The 18,505-nt window shown below is 25.9% G+C and overlaps 3 protein-coding genes across 3 annotated transcripts in view; 1 reads left to right on the top strand and 2 right to left on the bottom strand.

Annotated features, from left to right (window-relative positions):
- Positions 1-12,443, bottom strand: part of LOC123272756 (elongation factor 1-beta') — a 148,275-nt gene extending 135,832 nt beyond the window's left edge. The window contains exons 1-2 of the mRNA XM_044739753.1: positions 12,255-12,443; positions 11,443-11,567 (exon numbers count right to left, since the gene is read on the bottom strand). Of these exons, the coding sequence (XP_044595688.1) occupies positions 11,443-11,567; positions 12,255-12,334 (205 nt within the window). The 5' untranslated portion in view covers positions 12,335-12,443. The remainder of the gene's footprint in view (positions 1-11,442; positions 11,568-12,254) is intronic.
- Positions 2,797-6,744, bottom strand: LOC123272759 (invertebrate-type lysozyme 3-like). The gene is made up of 4 exons (XM_044739755.1): positions 6,592-6,744; positions 3,305-3,514; positions 3,167-3,240; positions 2,797-3,086 (listed from the first exon to the last, which is right to left on the bottom strand). Exons 1-4 carry the CDS (start codon positions 6,632-6,634, stop codon positions 2,949-2,951), a joined length of 465 nt encoding a protein of 154 aa, XP_044595690.1. The 5' UTR covers positions 6,635-6,744; the 3' UTR covers positions 2,797-2,948.
- Positions 12,444-13,722: 1,279 nt separating the features above from the next.
- LOC123272753 (ribonuclease P protein subunit p38-like) lies at positions 13,723-17,873 on the top strand. Its single transcript, XM_044739746.1, has 5 exons — positions 13,723-13,885; positions 14,181-14,234; positions 16,387-16,503; positions 17,032-17,248; positions 17,321-17,873. Exons 1-5 carry the CDS (start codon positions 13,806-13,808, stop codon positions 17,837-17,839), a joined length of 987 nt encoding a protein of 328 aa, XP_044595681.1. The 5' UTR covers positions 13,723-13,805; the 3' UTR covers positions 17,840-17,873.
- Positions 17,874-18,505: the final 632 nt, after the last annotated feature.

Consider the following 18,505-nt stretch of genomic DNA (forward strand, 5'->3'; position numbering starts at 1 on the left):
TTATCGATGCGCAAATGAAACAGGATCTTTTTATTCTGATTTCTGAAGACTAATGTAATTAACGATTAAGTTTTATAAATTATTAAAGTACGTAATTACTAATAATAATTATCGATATTTATAAATAAAATTTTTAATCATCAAAGAAGAGAAATAAGTTTGGTTTATTGTTTGTTGGATGGAACAATATTTTGAAAATTTTAGAGCAATAAATAAATAAATTCCTACAGTGATTATTATTAATTATCTCGTTAATTAATTTATATAATTAAAAGAGATTCCCATCTATATAGTCACTCATCATGAAATTTCGTGAACCATAGGATCTAGAAACTTGAAGTTTGGTAGAAATATCACGTGCCAAATGCCAAAAGGGCGTATAAAAATTACACGCCCTTTTGGCTTTAAAAAACCAAAAGGGCGTACAATTTTTTTTTGGTGCCAATCGTTTTGTAAACATGTTCTAAGCCTAAAAATGAAAAAAAAATTTTCAAAGCCAAAAGGGCGTATGTCTCAAGTTATACGCCCTTTTGGCTTGAAAACACTGAAAATTTAGTGATCTAAAGCCAAAAGGGCGTATAATTTTAAACTTCCTGCTAAGAAAATTTCAAATTTTCTAAACTTGGGATCATATGGGTTTTACCCCGTTATTCGACAATAGAGTTTTCATCAGATCTATATCAGCTATATTCAGCTCAAAAAATTTTTCAACGATTAGTTAATAATTTCTTACTTATAATGAGGTATTTTTCATTTTATATATACATATTATGGATTTTAACTACAATTTTACGCAACGGAATCGGTGATTTGAATTTTTAGGCGAGAGTAGACCATACCTACGCTCGCGCATAAGGTATACAATCAAATTAAAATATATCTTTTATTTAAGCAATAGCCCGTGTAAAAAAAATTCGTCTTAAAATTGTCGTTCGTTTAAGATCTTAAACGTGACACAAACCAAGACTATTTTAAGACTCTTTTAAGACGCCAAAAAAAAAAATCCGAGAGCAGATTTTTGAAAATTTGCTTTTCGAGTTTTTTGTGAAAATTAATTTTTAGACGATTTTACCACTTTCTAACCGCAATATTTTTGAGTAAGATGTTTTTAAATTGAATTTAAAATTGTTAAAAAATTATTATCTGACAATTTTAAGACTTTTTTAAGACGTTCTGTTTTAATGTTCCAGGGCTCTGTCGCTGTTTGCTCATTTCAAAATAGTCTCTAAATCTTTTTTTAAGATTTTTTTAAGACTAATTTAAAAATTATTTTAAGACTTAAATCTTAAAATAGTCTTAAAATCGTCTTGAAAAAATCTTAAAATAGTCTTAAAAAAATTATTAAAAAATTTTTAGGCTATTTTGAGATGATATCACAGTGACAGCTCCAGAAAATTATTATGGAACGTCTTTAAATTGTCTTAAAATTATCTTAAATTAGTCTTAAAAAAATCTTAAAAAAAAATTTAGACTATTTTAAGATGGGCTAACAGCGACAGAGCCCCGGAACATTAAAACGGAACGTCTTAAAAAAGTCTTAAAATTGTCAGATAATAATTTTAAATTCAATTTAAAAACATCTTACTCAAAAATATTGCGGTTAGAAAGTCGTAAAATCGTCTAAAAATTAATTTTCACAACAAATTCGAAAACCAAATTTTCAAAAATCTGCTCTCGGAATTTTTTTTTTTTTGCGTCTTAAAATAGTCTTGGTTTGTGTCACGTTTAATTAAGATCTTAAACGAACGACAATTTTAAGACAATTTTAAGACGATTTTTTTTTACACGGACAAGAAATTATTATATTATTCGAAGTTAAAAAATACAAGAAAAAACTAATATAAAAATACAGAAAGTTTATTAAGGTACAATTCCTGCACCTTCTACATTTTCATCTGAAAAAAATTAGGAAAACGGTTGACCCTGAAGGCCATCCCTGCAACTTCCCGCTAATTCCATACTTAGGCGCTTAAAATTGCACCAATGACGTTTTTGAGCTCTTCGAGCTCAAAAATACAATTTATGGGTTATTTTGAGCTCTCCGAGCTCAAAGATATTACTTTCCTATGCTTTAAAGCTCTTCGAGCTCAAAAGTCTGATAGAGATTTGATAAGACACTATTTTTTGAATTTTTAAACCGCAATAACTTTTGAATAAATAAACTGCATTCGACGCAGTTTTTTAAGCCTCACAAAGAATCTTAAATTTTGAATTGATCGCGCAAGGAATTTTGGAGTTATTCCGAAAAAACACTTTTTTCGGTTTTCTTTCGTTCACGATATCTCTCGAACGAATCAACCGATTTTGACCGGACTGGTGGCGATCGACGTGGTTTGTTGAGGTTAAAAGCTGATTAGTTTTTGGAATTGAACCTTTAAGCCGTTTAAAAGTTACTCCAAAAAAACCACATTTGAAAAAAATTTTTTTTTCAGTTTTTTTAAGATTTCTCAAAGTCTATTGATCTGAATCGGTCCAAACAGTTTTCAAAATCTAAGTTTGGTCAAGCCCTTTCGAATGGCATCAACTGCGATCAAATTGGTCAAGCCGTTCAAAAGTTATAAGCGGTTCACATAATTTCACACACACACATACATACAGACACCGTGACAACCTCGCGGGGATAGTCAGGGAAGCTTCCTGTGACCTTCAAACGTCGAGATCTGATGAAAACTCGATTTTTTCAAATCGGGGTGAAAACAATAACTTCCCGATTTTTGAAAATCTTCGATTTTCTTAACGGGAAGTTAAGAATTATGCGCCCTTTTAAATTGACAAAAAGACTCGACAGTAATTGTATAAAGTCTCATATAATTTATTAGCTCAATTTTACCGCATCAGTCATCACATAAATACAAAATACAAAAATTAATTATCAAAATTTGTTCAAGTTTTTAAATTAAAAAAAAAAACTAATTAAAAATAAGCGATTTAAATTTATAAAAAATTTTTTATCCACTGAATGTTGACATGCAAGTTTTGTAGGCGTTTTCGTATTTGGGAGGCAATGGACCGCTGCATCCGTACCCACCAAGGTAGTGGATCCTCGCGTAGTCGTCACAGTTTATCACACCATCTCCGTTGCAATCCTAAAAAAAAAAAAAAAAAATATTATTAAAATTAAATCTAATTTAAAAAACAATATTTTTAATTTTTTTTTAATTTTCACCTGAGCGAAACGGTCCATGTATCCTTGAACGGCATTCGCGGCACAGAAGGGATCATTTACGCAACGAGTCCAGGCTGAAATAATTTATTTTTTATTATTGTTATTATTTTTGTTATTGAGATTGTTAGTATATATTACCTCCTTCAGCGTTTGGTGACTCATTGTTGAGCGTAGGTTTGCCTCCATCTGCCCAATAACCCCAGGTGATCCGGAATGGCCCACAAACGTCACCCAAACATCCAGTTTTGGTATCGCACTCCGACGCAGCTTCACACATGCAGCCGAAACATGTTTTTGGGATTTGCTGAGGTACTAATGCTGCTTTCGCTTCTGGTTCTCCTTCTTGTGCTTTAAAAAAAAAATTAATAAATAAATTATAAATTTTTTATTTAATATTAAAAAAATTAAATATTTCACATTTTTTTAATTATTTAAAAAAAAATTCATAAATAAATTATAAACTTTTTATTTAATATTAAAAAAATTATTTGAAAAAATTTTAAAAAATATTAAATTTTAATATTAAATATTTAAAAAAAATTAATATTGTTATTAAAATATATTTAAAGAAATTTTTTTTTTAATTCTTTTTAAAAATTTTTTTATTTTAAAATAAAAAAATTTGAATTATTTTCGAATACTTGAAAAAAAAATTTTTTTTTTTCTGAAAAAATTGAAAAATTAATAAAAAATTTTTAATAACTTTCAGAAGTAAATTTGTCTTGATAAAAACTTCTTAAGAAAAATATTTAAAATTCAAGAATTAAAATAAGGAAGTACGTGATCAGAATTTTAATTTCTAATAATCAAATTACATACTTAATAAATAAAAATCAATATAAAATCGCGGATAAATTAAAGGCCTTGAAGTAACATGAAGTTTAAGAGCTGTTTTATATATGTTATGAACTCAAAGTAGATTCCCTTGAACTTGTGTTTTAAGCGACTGGAATTTAAAAACTAGCAATAGTTTAAACTCGCTAAACCGGATCTTTTATTCACGTATTTTTCAGTTTTTATCATTAAATAATTACAACTATAACTTAACCGTAAATATGTATATATAGATCTGGAAGTTTATGCTTTAACTTTTATTATTATAAACTAAACGGTGACTCGCGGTTACACCAACGCAATTACTCGTCCTTCTAAATGCGACCACGCACTTGAAGTAGTTTGAATAATTTTTAGTAAAAATATAAATAATAATAATAATATTTTATTTGAAGTTTTAAATAATTGATTCGTTAAACTGCTATTGCTTGCAAATGGGGAAGATGATAGATAGTAGTTGACGGTCATTGTAAACTATTCTAGCCGTGACTCAATTATTATATTTTGATTGAAGTAATGTTAGGTGAAAACTGGGTTAAATATTTATTTAGCTTGTTTAAATTTATTTATTGGGTCAGATAAATTGTTATTATTATTATTTAGAGAAGAGAATTGAAAATATTTTAGAGTTATTATTTGAATTATTAAAAAAAATTTTTTTTTTTAAATTAAAGAGAAAATTTTTAATTTTTAATTTTATTAAAATTTTTAGATTTAAAAATTATTTTATTATCATTAGCAACTTTGCAGTCACTATGTGACTGCCGTGACTCATGAATGATAAATAATTAAAGTTTTGTTTTATTAAATAATAACTCATTTGTTAAATTGCACTGTACTTTCTTAAATATTTACTTTTTTAGAGATATAAGCTCACCTAGATGTTACACTCATCAAGACCTTTCATTTGAGTACCCACATGCGTTTTGATATATTTTTCATATATACATATATGTAATATATATAAATATATGAAAAATTGATGTGGGTACTCGAATGAAAGGTCTTGATGAGCGTAACATCGAGATGAGCTTATATCTTTAAAAATGTCAATATTTCACAAGATATTTGTTAAAATGTCCGGTACTTTCTGAACTATTGACATTTTTAAAGATATAAGCTCATCCCGATGTTACGCTCATCGAGAGCTTTCATTTAAGTACCCACATGCATTTTGATATATTTTTCATATATACATATATGTAATATATATAAATATATGAAAAATTGATGTGGGTACTCAAATGAAAGGTCTTGATGAGTGTAACATCGAGGTGAGTTTATATCTTAAAAAATGTCAATAGTTCACAAGATATTTGTTTGAAATACCCTGTATTTTCTTAACTATTGAGATTTTTAAAGATATAAGCTCATCTCGATGTTACACTCATCAAGACCTCTCATTTGAGTACTCACGTGCATTTTTATATATTTTTCATATATACATATATATAATATATATATAAATATATGAAAAATTGATGTGGGTATTCAAACGAAAGGTCTTGATGAATGTAACATCGAGATGAGCTTATATCTTTAAAAATGTCAATCGTTTACAAGATATTTGTTGAAATGCCCTGTACTTTCTTAAATATTGACATTTTTAAAGATATAAGCTCATCCCGATGTTACACTCATCAAGAGCGTTCGTTTAAGTACCCACATGCATTTTGATATATTTTTCATATATACATATATGTAATATATATAAATATATGAAAAATTGATGTGGGTATTCAAACGAAAGGTCTTGATGAGTGTAACATCGAGATGAGCTTATATCTTTAAAAATGTCAATCGTTTACAAGATATTTGTTGAAATGCCCTGTACTTTCTTAAATATTGACATTTTTAAAGATATAAGCTCATCCCGATGTTACACTCATCAAGAGCGTTCGTTTAAGTACCCACATGCATTTTGATATATTTTTCATATATACATATATGTAATATATATAAATATATGAAAAATTGATGTGGGTACTCAAACGAAAAGTCTTGATGAGTGTAACATTAGGATGAGCTTATATCTTTAAAAATGTCAATATTTTACAACATACAAGGTCATTTCTTAATCATGTATCTAGAGATAGAGCATTATCGAATGCAGCCTAAATACTTATCATCATAAATTGACTGTCGATGAAAATGAAATGAAACCTTGAAAAAGCACAAATTCAAATCAAGACCTTTGCAATGACACTAAATTTCACTAAAAAAACCGATTTTATCATATGACTATTCTGGACACTAAATTTTTCTTATTCTCTTAATAATATAGATTATTATATAGATCAAATTATTTATTAATTTTTATTAAAAAATTTAATAAAAAGAAAATTTATTTTTTAAATTTACAAAATAAAAATTTCAACTTTATAAGACATAAAACATATTTTTACTCTAAAATTATTAATAATTTTAAAAAATAAATTGATAATAATAATAAAAATTTCAGGTCAAATATAAAAAAAAAAAAATTGTACTGATAATAAATCACAAGAAATGTTTACATATAAACTTTCCTTATAAAAATCTTACACTTTTTCTTCAGATAAACTAAAAAAAAAAAAAAAAAAAATACTTACCATAAGCACAAGCAATTACAAGCAACAATACAAAAGCTCTCATTTTTATTCAACTAATAAAATAGCGGAACAAAATATAGACACAAGATCGATAGACACAAGCGATAAAAGTTAACTGGATACCGATTTGCAAGATCGAGTCCTTATATACCGCGCTTCAATGTCGAGCCGTCGTCGGTCTTTGAGAGGGGAATCCAAGCATCTAAAGACCCTCATGTGCATCCAGCAATTACACACATCTATGTCTAGTCACATAAATAATTGTAATAAGTAATAGAAATCAATATAATATAAAATAACAAATAGCTTGAGTAATTGTTACATTTTATTGAAAAAAAAAAAAAAAATTATTTCTTCTTTTTCTCAAATATATTTATCCGTTTGTTTTATTTAATGTGCAATGTGTAATAAAATTTACTGTTGCAACGATATAATTGAACTTGAAGATTCTTAATGATAACAATCTAGAAAATCCCAGTGATATAACACAAGTTTCAAAGTAAAAACATTTAAATAAATTAAAAAAATAGTTGATTACATCCGTGTGGATTTTTTTTTGGTAAAAAGAATTTTATTTACTTGTAATAAATAAAATAAGTTAAATTCTTTTTTATAAATGCGACCTTTTAGATAAATTTATTATGAATCATTAAAATTAATTCTAATAATTTTATTTACTCACATTAAAAGATTTTATTTTTTTTTTTTTTATTGACAAAAACAAAGAAATTGAATGATTAGACTTGACCAAAAAATAATTAATTGTTTAATGATTCAATTAAATTGTTCTGGCTTATTCATTTTATTTGTGATTAATTTCTCGTTTTTATTTTTTTTTCTAAGAATTACATTTTTTTAAGGGGGATAATAGCCACTGTGAAATTAAAAAAAAAAAAATTTTTTTTTTTTTTAATTCAAAGTTTATATATTAAAAAGTATGTAGAGTTTTATATGAAAATTTCGAATATTTTTCAAGTTATAGTCGATTTTATTACAGCAAAATGATTCGTAATTTTTCTTTCCGTATTCGTCTACTCAATAGCTATAGTTACACATATGAGATTTAGAAAATTTTGATTTTTAAGATTTTTTAGAGCTGTTTGAATCCAAAAAAATTAAAAAAAAAAACGAAAAAATTTTTAATATGTCGCCATTTTTTTTTAAATCCAAATTTTCAAAATCCCCTACGTGGAACGATAACCATATGCATGCAAATTACAACGCAGTATGTTTTTTTTTTTAGATAATCCGTTTTTGAGTTAGAGATCTCACCGTGGTGGGGGAAATTTTTTTGGTGCTCCACAAAAATGCTTATGACGTTGTAACAACTAATATTTAAAAAAAAAAACTAGGAACTTTGCAGTCATTATGTGACTGCCGTGACTCGTGAACTATAAATGAATAATATTTTGCTTTATTAGATAATGACTTTTGTTAATTTCCACTGTACTTTTTTAATTATTGACGTTTTTAAAGATATAAGCTCATCCCGATGTTACACTCATCAAGAGCTTTCATTTGAGTACCCACATGCATTTTTGATATATTTTTCATATATACATATATATAATATATAAAATATATGAAAAATGATGTGGGTACTCAAATGAAAGATCTTGATGAGTGTAACATCGGGAGGAGCTTATATCTTTAAAATGTCAAGAGTTGACAAAATACAAGGCCATTTCTTAATTATTGATATTTTTTAAGATATAGGCTCATCCCGATGTTACACTCATCAAGAGCTTTCATTTGAGTACCCACATGCATTTTTGATATATTTTTCATATATACATATATATAATATATAAAATATATGAAAAAATGATGTGGGTACTCAAAAATGAAAGGGCGACTTGATGAGTGTAATATCGGAGTGAGCTTATATCTTTAAAAATGTCAATAGTTCACAAGATACAAGGCCATTTTTTAATTATTGATATTTTTGAAGATATAAGCTCATCCCGATGTTACACTCATCAAGACCTTTCATTTGAGTACCCACATGCATTTTTGATATATTTTTCATATATACATATATATAATATATAAAATATATGAAAAAATGATGTGGGTACTCAAATGAAAGGTCTTGATGAGTGTAATATCGGAGTGAGCTTATATCTTTAAAAATGTCAATAGTTCACAAGATACAAGGCCATTTTTTAATTATTGATATTTTTGAAGATATAAGCTCATCCCGATGTTACACTCATCAAGACCTTTCAGTTGAGTACCCACATGCATTTTTGATATATTTTTCATATATACATATATACAATATAATATATGAAAAATATATCAAAAATGCATATGGGTACTCAAATGAAAGCTCTTGATGAGTGTATCATATATACATATATATAATATATAAAATATCAATAGTTCACAAGATACAAGGCCATTTTTTAATTATTGATATTTTTGAAGATATAAGCTCATCCCGATGTTACACTCATCAAGACCTTTCATTTGAGTACCCACATGCAATTTCATATATTTTTCATATATACATATATATAATGTATAAAATATATGAAAAAATGATGTGGGTACTCAAATGAAAGTGTCTTGATGAGTGTAACATCGAACATATCTTTAAAAATGCCAATAGTTCACAGATACAAGGTCATTTCTTTATTATGTATCTAGAGATAAAATATTTTCGAATGCAGCCTGAATACTTATCATAAATTGACTATTGGTGAGAATGATATAAAACCATAAAAAAGTACAACTTCAGGTCAAGACTTTTCCAACGATACCAAATTTAACCATTAAAACAAAATTTTGCTTATTCTCTTAATAATATAGATTTGGGAGAACGATCTTTAATATATACTTTATAAAACAAAAAAAAACATGATCTCCAAATTCCTTTATTATCTCAGTCAAAAAAATTCCCGAAAATCACCTATTTTTTCAATCCTCACAGTGGCTATCTCTCTTGATAAAAATTAAATTTTATTTAAATTGACACTCTGTGAATATCAAAAGTATTTTTATCTAAACCGGATTTTTGCACATAAAATCGCTTAGAAAAAATTTCTGAATCACGGACTAAATTTTTTTCAATAAAAACTTTGACAATTATGTTTGTTTATGGGGATATATTTTATAGTGTAATATTATATAAATAAAATATATGAAGATAAAAGAAACTTTCTAAAATTTTCGGGGGAATAAATTATGTGAGGTCATGGTTTTAAATGCAAGATTGACTATATTTTTAAAAATAAAATATTGCTTTTAAAATTATCAATTTTTATTGCTTTGTTTTATTCAAAAGAATTAATATACTTTATGTCAATTATCAAAAATTTAAGAATTATATTTTATAAGTAATTAATTTGATAATATTAAGAAAAAAAAATTGAATGATATTAAGAATTAAAAAATTAAATGATTAGCTAAAAAAAAAAAAAACTTCAAATTATTCAAAAACGAATCACTTTATTCAAATTTTAAAATAATGGACCAGAAGAATAATGAAAGTAAAATTTAAATCTTGTTGAAAGCTGCGATGTCGACGGACTGTACGTGATCCTCGAACTCCTGGATCATCTCAGTCAGAAGGTCGACAGGCACTTTGTCGTCCTCTACTACACACATGATTTGGGAGTTTGTTGATTCCATGGCAAACTGGGACCAATTTTGCTGCAAAAAAAAAATCAATTAGAAAATTGAAACTAAAAGAAAAATATATATTTTTATTTTTATACTAAAATCTGATTTTTGAAATTAAATTATTATAAAAAAAAAATAGAAAAATCTGGAAATTTTTTTAATTAAATTACTTCAAAAAAAGTTTAAAAAATAAAAAATTTTATAAAAAAAAATATTGTGCGACAATCTGACAATTCTTTTCAATTAAATTGATTGAAAAAAAAAAAATTTAAGGAATAAAAAGTTCAATAAAAAAAAATGATACAAAAATCTGATAATTTTTGTAATTAAATTATTATAAAAATAAAAAAAAAAAATCTGGCAATTTTTTTAATTAAATTACTTCAAAAGAAGTTTAACAAAAAAAAACATTGTGCAGCAATCGGACAATTTTTTTAATTAAATTATTTAATAAAAATATCTGACAATTTTTTTCAATTAAATTACTTTAAAAAAAAATTAATAAATAAATTCAATAAGAAAAAATGATACAAAAATCTGATAATTTTTTAAATTAAATTATTATTATTAAAAAATAGAAAAATCTGGCAATTATTTAAAAAAATATGATACAAATATCTGACAATTTTTTCAGTTAAATTACTTTAAAAAAATTAATAAATAAATTCAATAAAAAATAATACAAGAATCTGATAATTTATAAAATTAAATTATTATTAAAAAAAAAAATAGAAAAATCTGGCAATTATTTAAGGAAAAACTAATGAGTCAAAATAGTGTTAACATTTTTTTAAAATTTTAGTCTTCCCAATATTAGTCAAAATTCTTTATTTTAATTTAAAATAATTTAAACAATATAATAATTGATGATTTCAATACTTATTTAATAAAGTAAAGTAAAAGAAAAGAAAAATACTTTGGTCCATCCATAACAATAGCACGGACTAAATAAACAGATCTCCTGCAATAGCGCGCTTGATCGTCCCATGGCTTGACATCAAGGACGATACTGGACTTGGCGATGAGTGTGTGAGTTAAACATTTCTCTCTCTGTAACTATATTTCTATCCTTTTCTTTTTCTCAGCTGTTGACGCGATGTTGTCAAATCTTTATTCGAATAAATGGCTGACGATAAACGAGTTACAAACATTTGACTTTAAATATTTCAAAAAATTATATCGGTAATGAAGCAACACCCAAGCTGCTGGGGATTTTCTTGGCGCCTGGCAACTTAGCCAGCTCGTGGGAGCTGATGTGTGTGTACCACCTCAAGACGTGGGGGTTTGACGCCGTTGGGGCTTGGCCCAAGGCCTCCAGGACTGCGACATCAGCTTGAGATGCTTGCCATCTAAAATTTCATTTAAAATTAATAATTAGAATTTTTTTTACCAATTTTTAAAATTATTTTTTTAACAAATAAAATAAAAATAAATTCTTTTTATTAAAAAAAAAATTAATTAAATATTTTAAGTAATAAAAAATTATCATTAAAAAATTCCAGATGTTTGATGGTACCAAAGTCAGCAAATTGACAATTTTTTTTTTTTTTTTTAATTAAAAAATTTTATGTAATAAAAATATTAAAAATCATTCTAAAGATTTCTTTTAATTAATTTTAAAATTCACTTTTTTTATAATTTATAAGTAACAATAAAATAATTGTACAAAATTAAAATCAGAAAACATCTGTCGAATTTTTGGATTAATTTTTAGGAATAAATTGGAGAAAAAAATTATTTTATAAAAATTGCATTTAGATTTTTTTTTTAATTTTTACAAAAAGATTGTTCTTTTTTATTTTTGATAATTTTTTTTTTTAAAAGCTGTCAGATGTTTTTTATTGTTAAAAATTTTACAATTTTATTATTGACAATTAAATTATTTAATTGTGATGAAGAAAATAATTGTAGCAAGGTCAAAAATTTGATTAAATAAATAAATAACAAAAAAATAACCTATTATTAGAACTTAGAAAAAAAAAAACAAAATGCCGACACGTGCATAATAATTGTATGTAAAAATTAAAAATAATTACCCTTCGACGTAACTGCGTTCCGCCAAGAAAGTGTCGAGGTTCTTGAGACCTTTTGGGGTTTTCAAATCACCAATAGCCATTTTAGAGTATTAAGATTATAAAATAGTACTTTTATTAATTATTGTTAATTGTAAAGGCAAGACAACCTCAAAAGCGTGATACGTTGCCGGAAGGAGAGAAATTTTAACGAAATGCTCTGGGAGACTGGGCGGTGACGTCATTCCGGTTTTAAGGAAAAAGCGCCCCTGGTGGCGTTTGTAATAACTACTTTTAGCTTACCAACAATGAGTAATCAGCAGTTGTCAGTTGTCGATCAATAAGCCTTTTTCCTGAAGTACGAAAAATTACTCACTAGCGGCGCTAGTGGTTCGGTAGGGACAAACATTGTCAGAGCTCCATTTAATCACATAGTAAAGTGGACATAAAAAACATGTTTTTGACCGAAGACGACGTTCCTGGAGCAAAATTAAAATTTGCAACTGTAAAAGACAATAATGTTGTCACATTAAAACGTTGGTTTGCGTGCCGTAACTTAAAAGTTACCGGAAAAAAAATGAATTAATTGACAGGTTAGTATACAAACTCTAGTAAAAAACTAGCGGTAAATTCAAACTGTAACAAGAGAAATTGAAAATAATTATAAATTTAAGATTTATTTCAGAGTGAAATATCAATGAAATATAAATGGTAATAAATAAACGTAATTAAAAGAAATAAATGAATACGATTAAGTAACAGACAGAGCTTATGTGTCAAATTAATTTATATCCAATAACTGCACAAATAGAAGGATTTGTTTCAAGTTAAAAATATTTTTTAATATTTAACAAATCATTTATTAGAGACCACTTTAATCATAATGAATATTTCTTAGTATTTAAAAGATTTATTAATATTCAATAAATGAACATCAGATTTATTAAATACAAACAAATCATTTTAAATACTAAGAAATATTTGTTTAATACTAAAAGTGGTCTCTAATAAATGATTTGTTAACTATTAACAAATATTTTTGGTACAAATAAATCCTTCTATCAGTGTGTGAAAAAAAATTTGCTATTCATTTTTTATTCATTTAATTAATTTCAAAAATAATTTTGAAAATATGTAATTGATGATTCTAAGTAATTAGTTTATCAGTTATTTAGAACTTTATAATTTCGTAATCTTTTATTGGAATCTAACCTCGTCGATATGAGGTTTTACAAATGGTATAAAAACAGATTTTCCTCTGGATAGCGATTATCCGACGTACACTTTGCAAAACTACAATGTTTTGTTGGCATAGTGATTATTAAAAAAATTTTTTTGTGTTTAAATATTATTTTTAAATAATAAAATAATATAGCGTAAATAACACTGTCTTAAATGAAAATATTTTATGTCTGTCCCTACTACGAGTGCTGCCTCTCGTGGCACGTTCGCTGTACTACTCTCAGGAAAAAGGCTCATTGTAATTATTTAATTGTATATAAAGGTTAGAGTAACAGTTTGTTTATTTTTTGTTGTAAATTAATTGTTGTAATTAATTAATTTAAATAATTAATAATGAGTTTGAAGAAACAAAAAAATACATCTGTCAAAAAAGTTACGAGGAATGTTTTGGCGCAGCCGTACGAATTTATTTGGTAATTATTTATTTATTACTTATAAAAAATTAAAATTTTAATGAAAATTAAGTTAGTTGACATTTAAAAATTTTTAAGATTTTTTTCATTCAAAAAATGATTACAAAAAAATAAAAAAAAAATTTCATTTGTAAAAAACTAAAAACTGTAAGTGCAATTTTTAAAAAATATTTTTTTGTTCTAATTTAATTATTTAAAAAAAATTAAAAACGTCAGCTAACTTTAGTATTATAAAATTTTATTGTTTGTTTATTTAATGAAAAATTTAATTAAATTTATTTATAATTATTTGCAGGCCAATTTTGAAATCCGATGATGAAATAAATGAATTGAGTGACATTTTAAAAGAGTGAGTACTTTTATTTTTATATCCCTGAAATTAAAAAAAATTTGATGAAAATTGAGTTAGCCGACATTTAAAAATTAAATAAATTTTTTTATTGAAAAAATGACTACAAAAAAGAAGAAAAAAAAATTGTCATTTGTTAGAAACTTGAAAAAGTTTTGAAAATCCAATATGCACGACTCATAATGCTCATTTAATTATGAAATCCGAACAAAAACAATTTCACTGTAAAAAAATCGCGCCAAGTCCACGTTCATAAGACTATCAAGAAAAATAATAGTTTAAAACAACTAAAAACACGCTTTTTATAGAAAACCAAACTAAAAAATAGAAAATAAATTTAAATTAAGAATAGTGTTAAAAATTTCAATAAATATAAATTAATAATAGTGTAAATAAAAAAAATGTATTTTATTTTAAAAAAAGCGTGAGGTTCATGACGTCACTATTTATATATAATTTATTGACAGATATGAGTAGAGTGATTATCATTTTGATAATTTCTTAAAAAGCACCCCACGCTTTTTAAAATAAAATACATTTTTTTATTTACACTATTATTAATTTATATTTATTGAAATTTTTAACACTATTCTTAATTTAAATTTATTTTCTATTTTTTAGTTTGGTTTTCTATAAAAAGCGTGTTTTTAGTTTTTTTAAACTATTATTTATTTTTAGTAGATTTCATAGAAATCTAACTATTGCATTGGTCCTCATGACGGAACTTTTGAAAAATTTTGCTATATTTCGACTCAGCTCGTCAAGCGGATTCAGAAAATGCATATGGTTCAAAAGTTTATATATGTATGTATTTATATATATGTATATATATACGATATAATCGGCATTGTCTCTTCTCTAACTCTCGTAATTCTATACGGATCTCAATAAACTGTAACATACTTATTCTTAGGACGATTTCCGAGGTTAAGTTCTAAGATGAGCCAAATCTGTCGATTAGTTTAGAAGTGAGAGCAATTCAAAAATTTTCCAAAATCGCAAAAAATTTTCACTTTTACCTTATTTCCGTGCAATAACAATGGAACGCGACATCCTATCGGATTTCTGTAAATTGCATTTGAAAGCTTATTTAATAAGCTTCAATTTGTGTACTTATTTATTTCTCCAAATTCAATAGTTTAGGAATAATAGCAATTCAAACATTTTCAAAAATCGCAAAAATTTTCACTTTTACCGTATTTTGGTGCAATTACAATTGAACGCGATATCTTATCAAAATTCTATAAATGGTATCTGAAAGCTTATTAAATAAGCTTTAATTTGTGTACCTCATTATCAGTCTAGGCCAAAAATCAGCTACTTTCTCAGACAGATATAATGAAATTTTACTTTTGCATTCGTTTTGACGTCATTGTTGTTTAATCAGACAGAAATTTATTTTTTTTTTTTTTTCGTATGCAACCCTAGTAGTATTTTTATTATTCATCATGAAATCTACTTCCATTTCGGCTGCCGAATGGCCTTTTTTTACTTTTTAGTTTGGTTTATTTATAAAAGCGTGATTTTTTAGTTTTTTTAAACTATTATTTGTTGATTATCAAAAATATTCAGGCGCGCAAATTACCCACGGAGAGTTACATACTGACATACTGACATACAAGTGAAGCTAATAAAAAATAATTATTTATAAATATTATAAATACGGGGAATCAGAGTTCGATTTCGGAGAGCGAGCCTGAGAAACGGCTACCAGAACCAAGGAAGGCCGCAGGCGCGCAGATTACCCACGGAGAGTTACTGACATACTGACAAACTGACATACAAGTGAAGCTAATATAAAGCGTGTAAAAAAAAATTTCTTTTTTCTTTACAAAAAGATATAAAATAAAAAAATTAAAAAATCCAAGTAACCGATATGATTGTATTTGATTTTCGGAAATTAAAAAAAATTTTATTGTAAATTTGAAAATTAAAAAAAAAATTTTGGAACGTATTTAGTGTGCGTGGTTGCAAAATATTTTACTTTAAATGAAATTCGTAAAATCTATTTACCAGAACTTTAAAAAAATTGAAATACACAATGACGCACACCAAGTACGTTCCAAAATTTTCAAATGTCAGCTGATCAGCTGTTTTCACTGTCAAATTTTAATAAATGTTTATGAAAATACAACGAGGAAATTTTTGACAGGTTGTTGCCGAAAAAAAAATGTAAGAAGAAATTAAGTTGGACTCAGTTGAGAAAATTGAGCAAAGAAGAACGTAAGGAAGTCAATAAACTGTCTGCAGATGAGCTAGATGTCAATGTGTGAGTTTTAACAAAGTATTATAAAAATTAGTTTAGCAAATATTTGATAATTTTAAAAATTTTTTTAACAAATAAATTATGGCAAAAAAGTAGAAAAAAAATTGACATGTAGATATTTAAAAAAATACAATTTTCTAAAAATGATTTTTTTGATAAAAAAATTAATAAATGATTAAGCGACTGCTAACTTTAATGTCATCAAAGTATTGTTATTTTTTAATAATTGAATAGAATAATTTTATAATTAATATTAAAAAAAAAAAAAAGACATTAAAGTTACCAGTCACTGGACCATTTTTTAATTTTTTTTTAACAAACAAATTTTTTTCAAAAAATTATTTTTAAAAAATTGCACTTTTATTTTTTTTTTATTTCTAAATGTAAATTTATTTTTTATTTTTTTTGCCTTAATTTATTTGTTATAAAAATTCTTAAAATTATTAAAGATCTGCTAAATTAATTTTAATTTACAAAAAAAAGATTTATCTTTGTTTTTATAATAATTTATTTATTTATTGATCATTTAAGAAATAAAATAATTCTTGGAGTAAATGCAGTGACACGTGCTGTAGAAAAAAAAGACATTTGCTGTATTCTAGTGGAAGCTAATGTAGATCCTATGTTGATGATCAAGCATATTATTTTAATGGGACAAAATAAAAATATTCCTGTTGTTTTGTTGTCTGGACTGAAGAAAATTTGCTTGGAAAAAATAGGATTTGCTAGTCTAACTATTGGATTAAAGGTAATTTAATTATTTGCTAAAATTGCTAACTAATATAAATAATAATAAATGTTTTAAAAATTTTTAATTCAGAAATCAGAAGCAGAATTAAATTCCCACTTTTATAAATTATATGAAAAAATATCTCACTTGTCCCAATCATTGCCAGCCCCCAAAAGCCCAAAAGAATTATTTCCTTCAGATAAATTTGAATCTGAACCAGTCCCAAGTCCAGAATCAGAACCAGAGACTCCAAAGATCCAATCCAAGCCTTTCAACCCTTCCTCCGTCTACAAGTATCGTTCGTCTACCTCAGAAAGAGTGTTCCAGCCTCCGGAATTCCGAGCGGAAGAAGAATTCATTTCTCTAGCTCATATTGCAGAGGATAAAAATGATCATGCTCCAAAAAAACGGTACATGGATCTTCCAAAAAATAATTCTTCAGACAAAAAAGATAAACTGATGGACCAAGAAGAAGCTGAACCAGAGAAGATAAAATTGACAGTCTATCAGCCTCTCAAAGTAAAACAAATTCAGAAGAACCCGAAGCGTTTGAAGGCGACCAAAGTTCCTAAGCCTAAGAAAAAAATTCCTATAAAAAAAAAGAACTGATAATTAATTATTTTTTTAATTAATAAACTAAATCTATATTTAGATAATAAGCAAAATTTTGTGTCCAGTGTATTTATATGATAAAATGGGTTTTTATGGTTAAATTTAGTGTCATTGCAAAGGTCTTGATTTGAATTGGTGCCTTTTCAAGGTTTCATTTTATTCTCACATTTTTAAAGATATAAGCTCATCCCGACATTACACTTATCGAGACCTTTCATTTGAGTACCCACATCAATTTTTCATATATTTATATATATTATATATGAAAAATATATCAAAATGCATGTGAGTACTCAAATGAAAGCTCTTGATGAGTGTAACATCGGGATGAGCTTATATCTTTAAAAATGTCAATAGTTAAGAAAGTACAGTACAATTTAACATAATTAAGAAACGACCTTGTATCTTGTGAACTATTGACATTTTTAAAGATATAAGCTCATCCCGATGTTACACTCAACGAGACCTTTCATTTGAGTACCCACATCAATTTTTCATATATTTATATATATTATATATATGTATATATATATGAAAAATATATCAAAATGCATGTGGGTACACAAATGAAAGCACTAGATGAGTGTAACATCGGGATGAGCTTATATCTTTAAAAATGTCAATAGTTAAGAAAGTACAGTGCAATTTAACATAATTAAGAAA

Source organism: Cotesia glomerata, linkage group LG10, assembly GCF_020080835.1.
Source record: "Cotesia glomerata isolate CgM1 linkage group LG10, MPM_Cglom_v2.3, whole genome shotgun sequence".
NCBI classification, from domain to species: Eukaryota; Metazoa; Arthropoda; class Insecta; order Hymenoptera; family Braconidae; genus Cotesia; species Cotesia glomerata.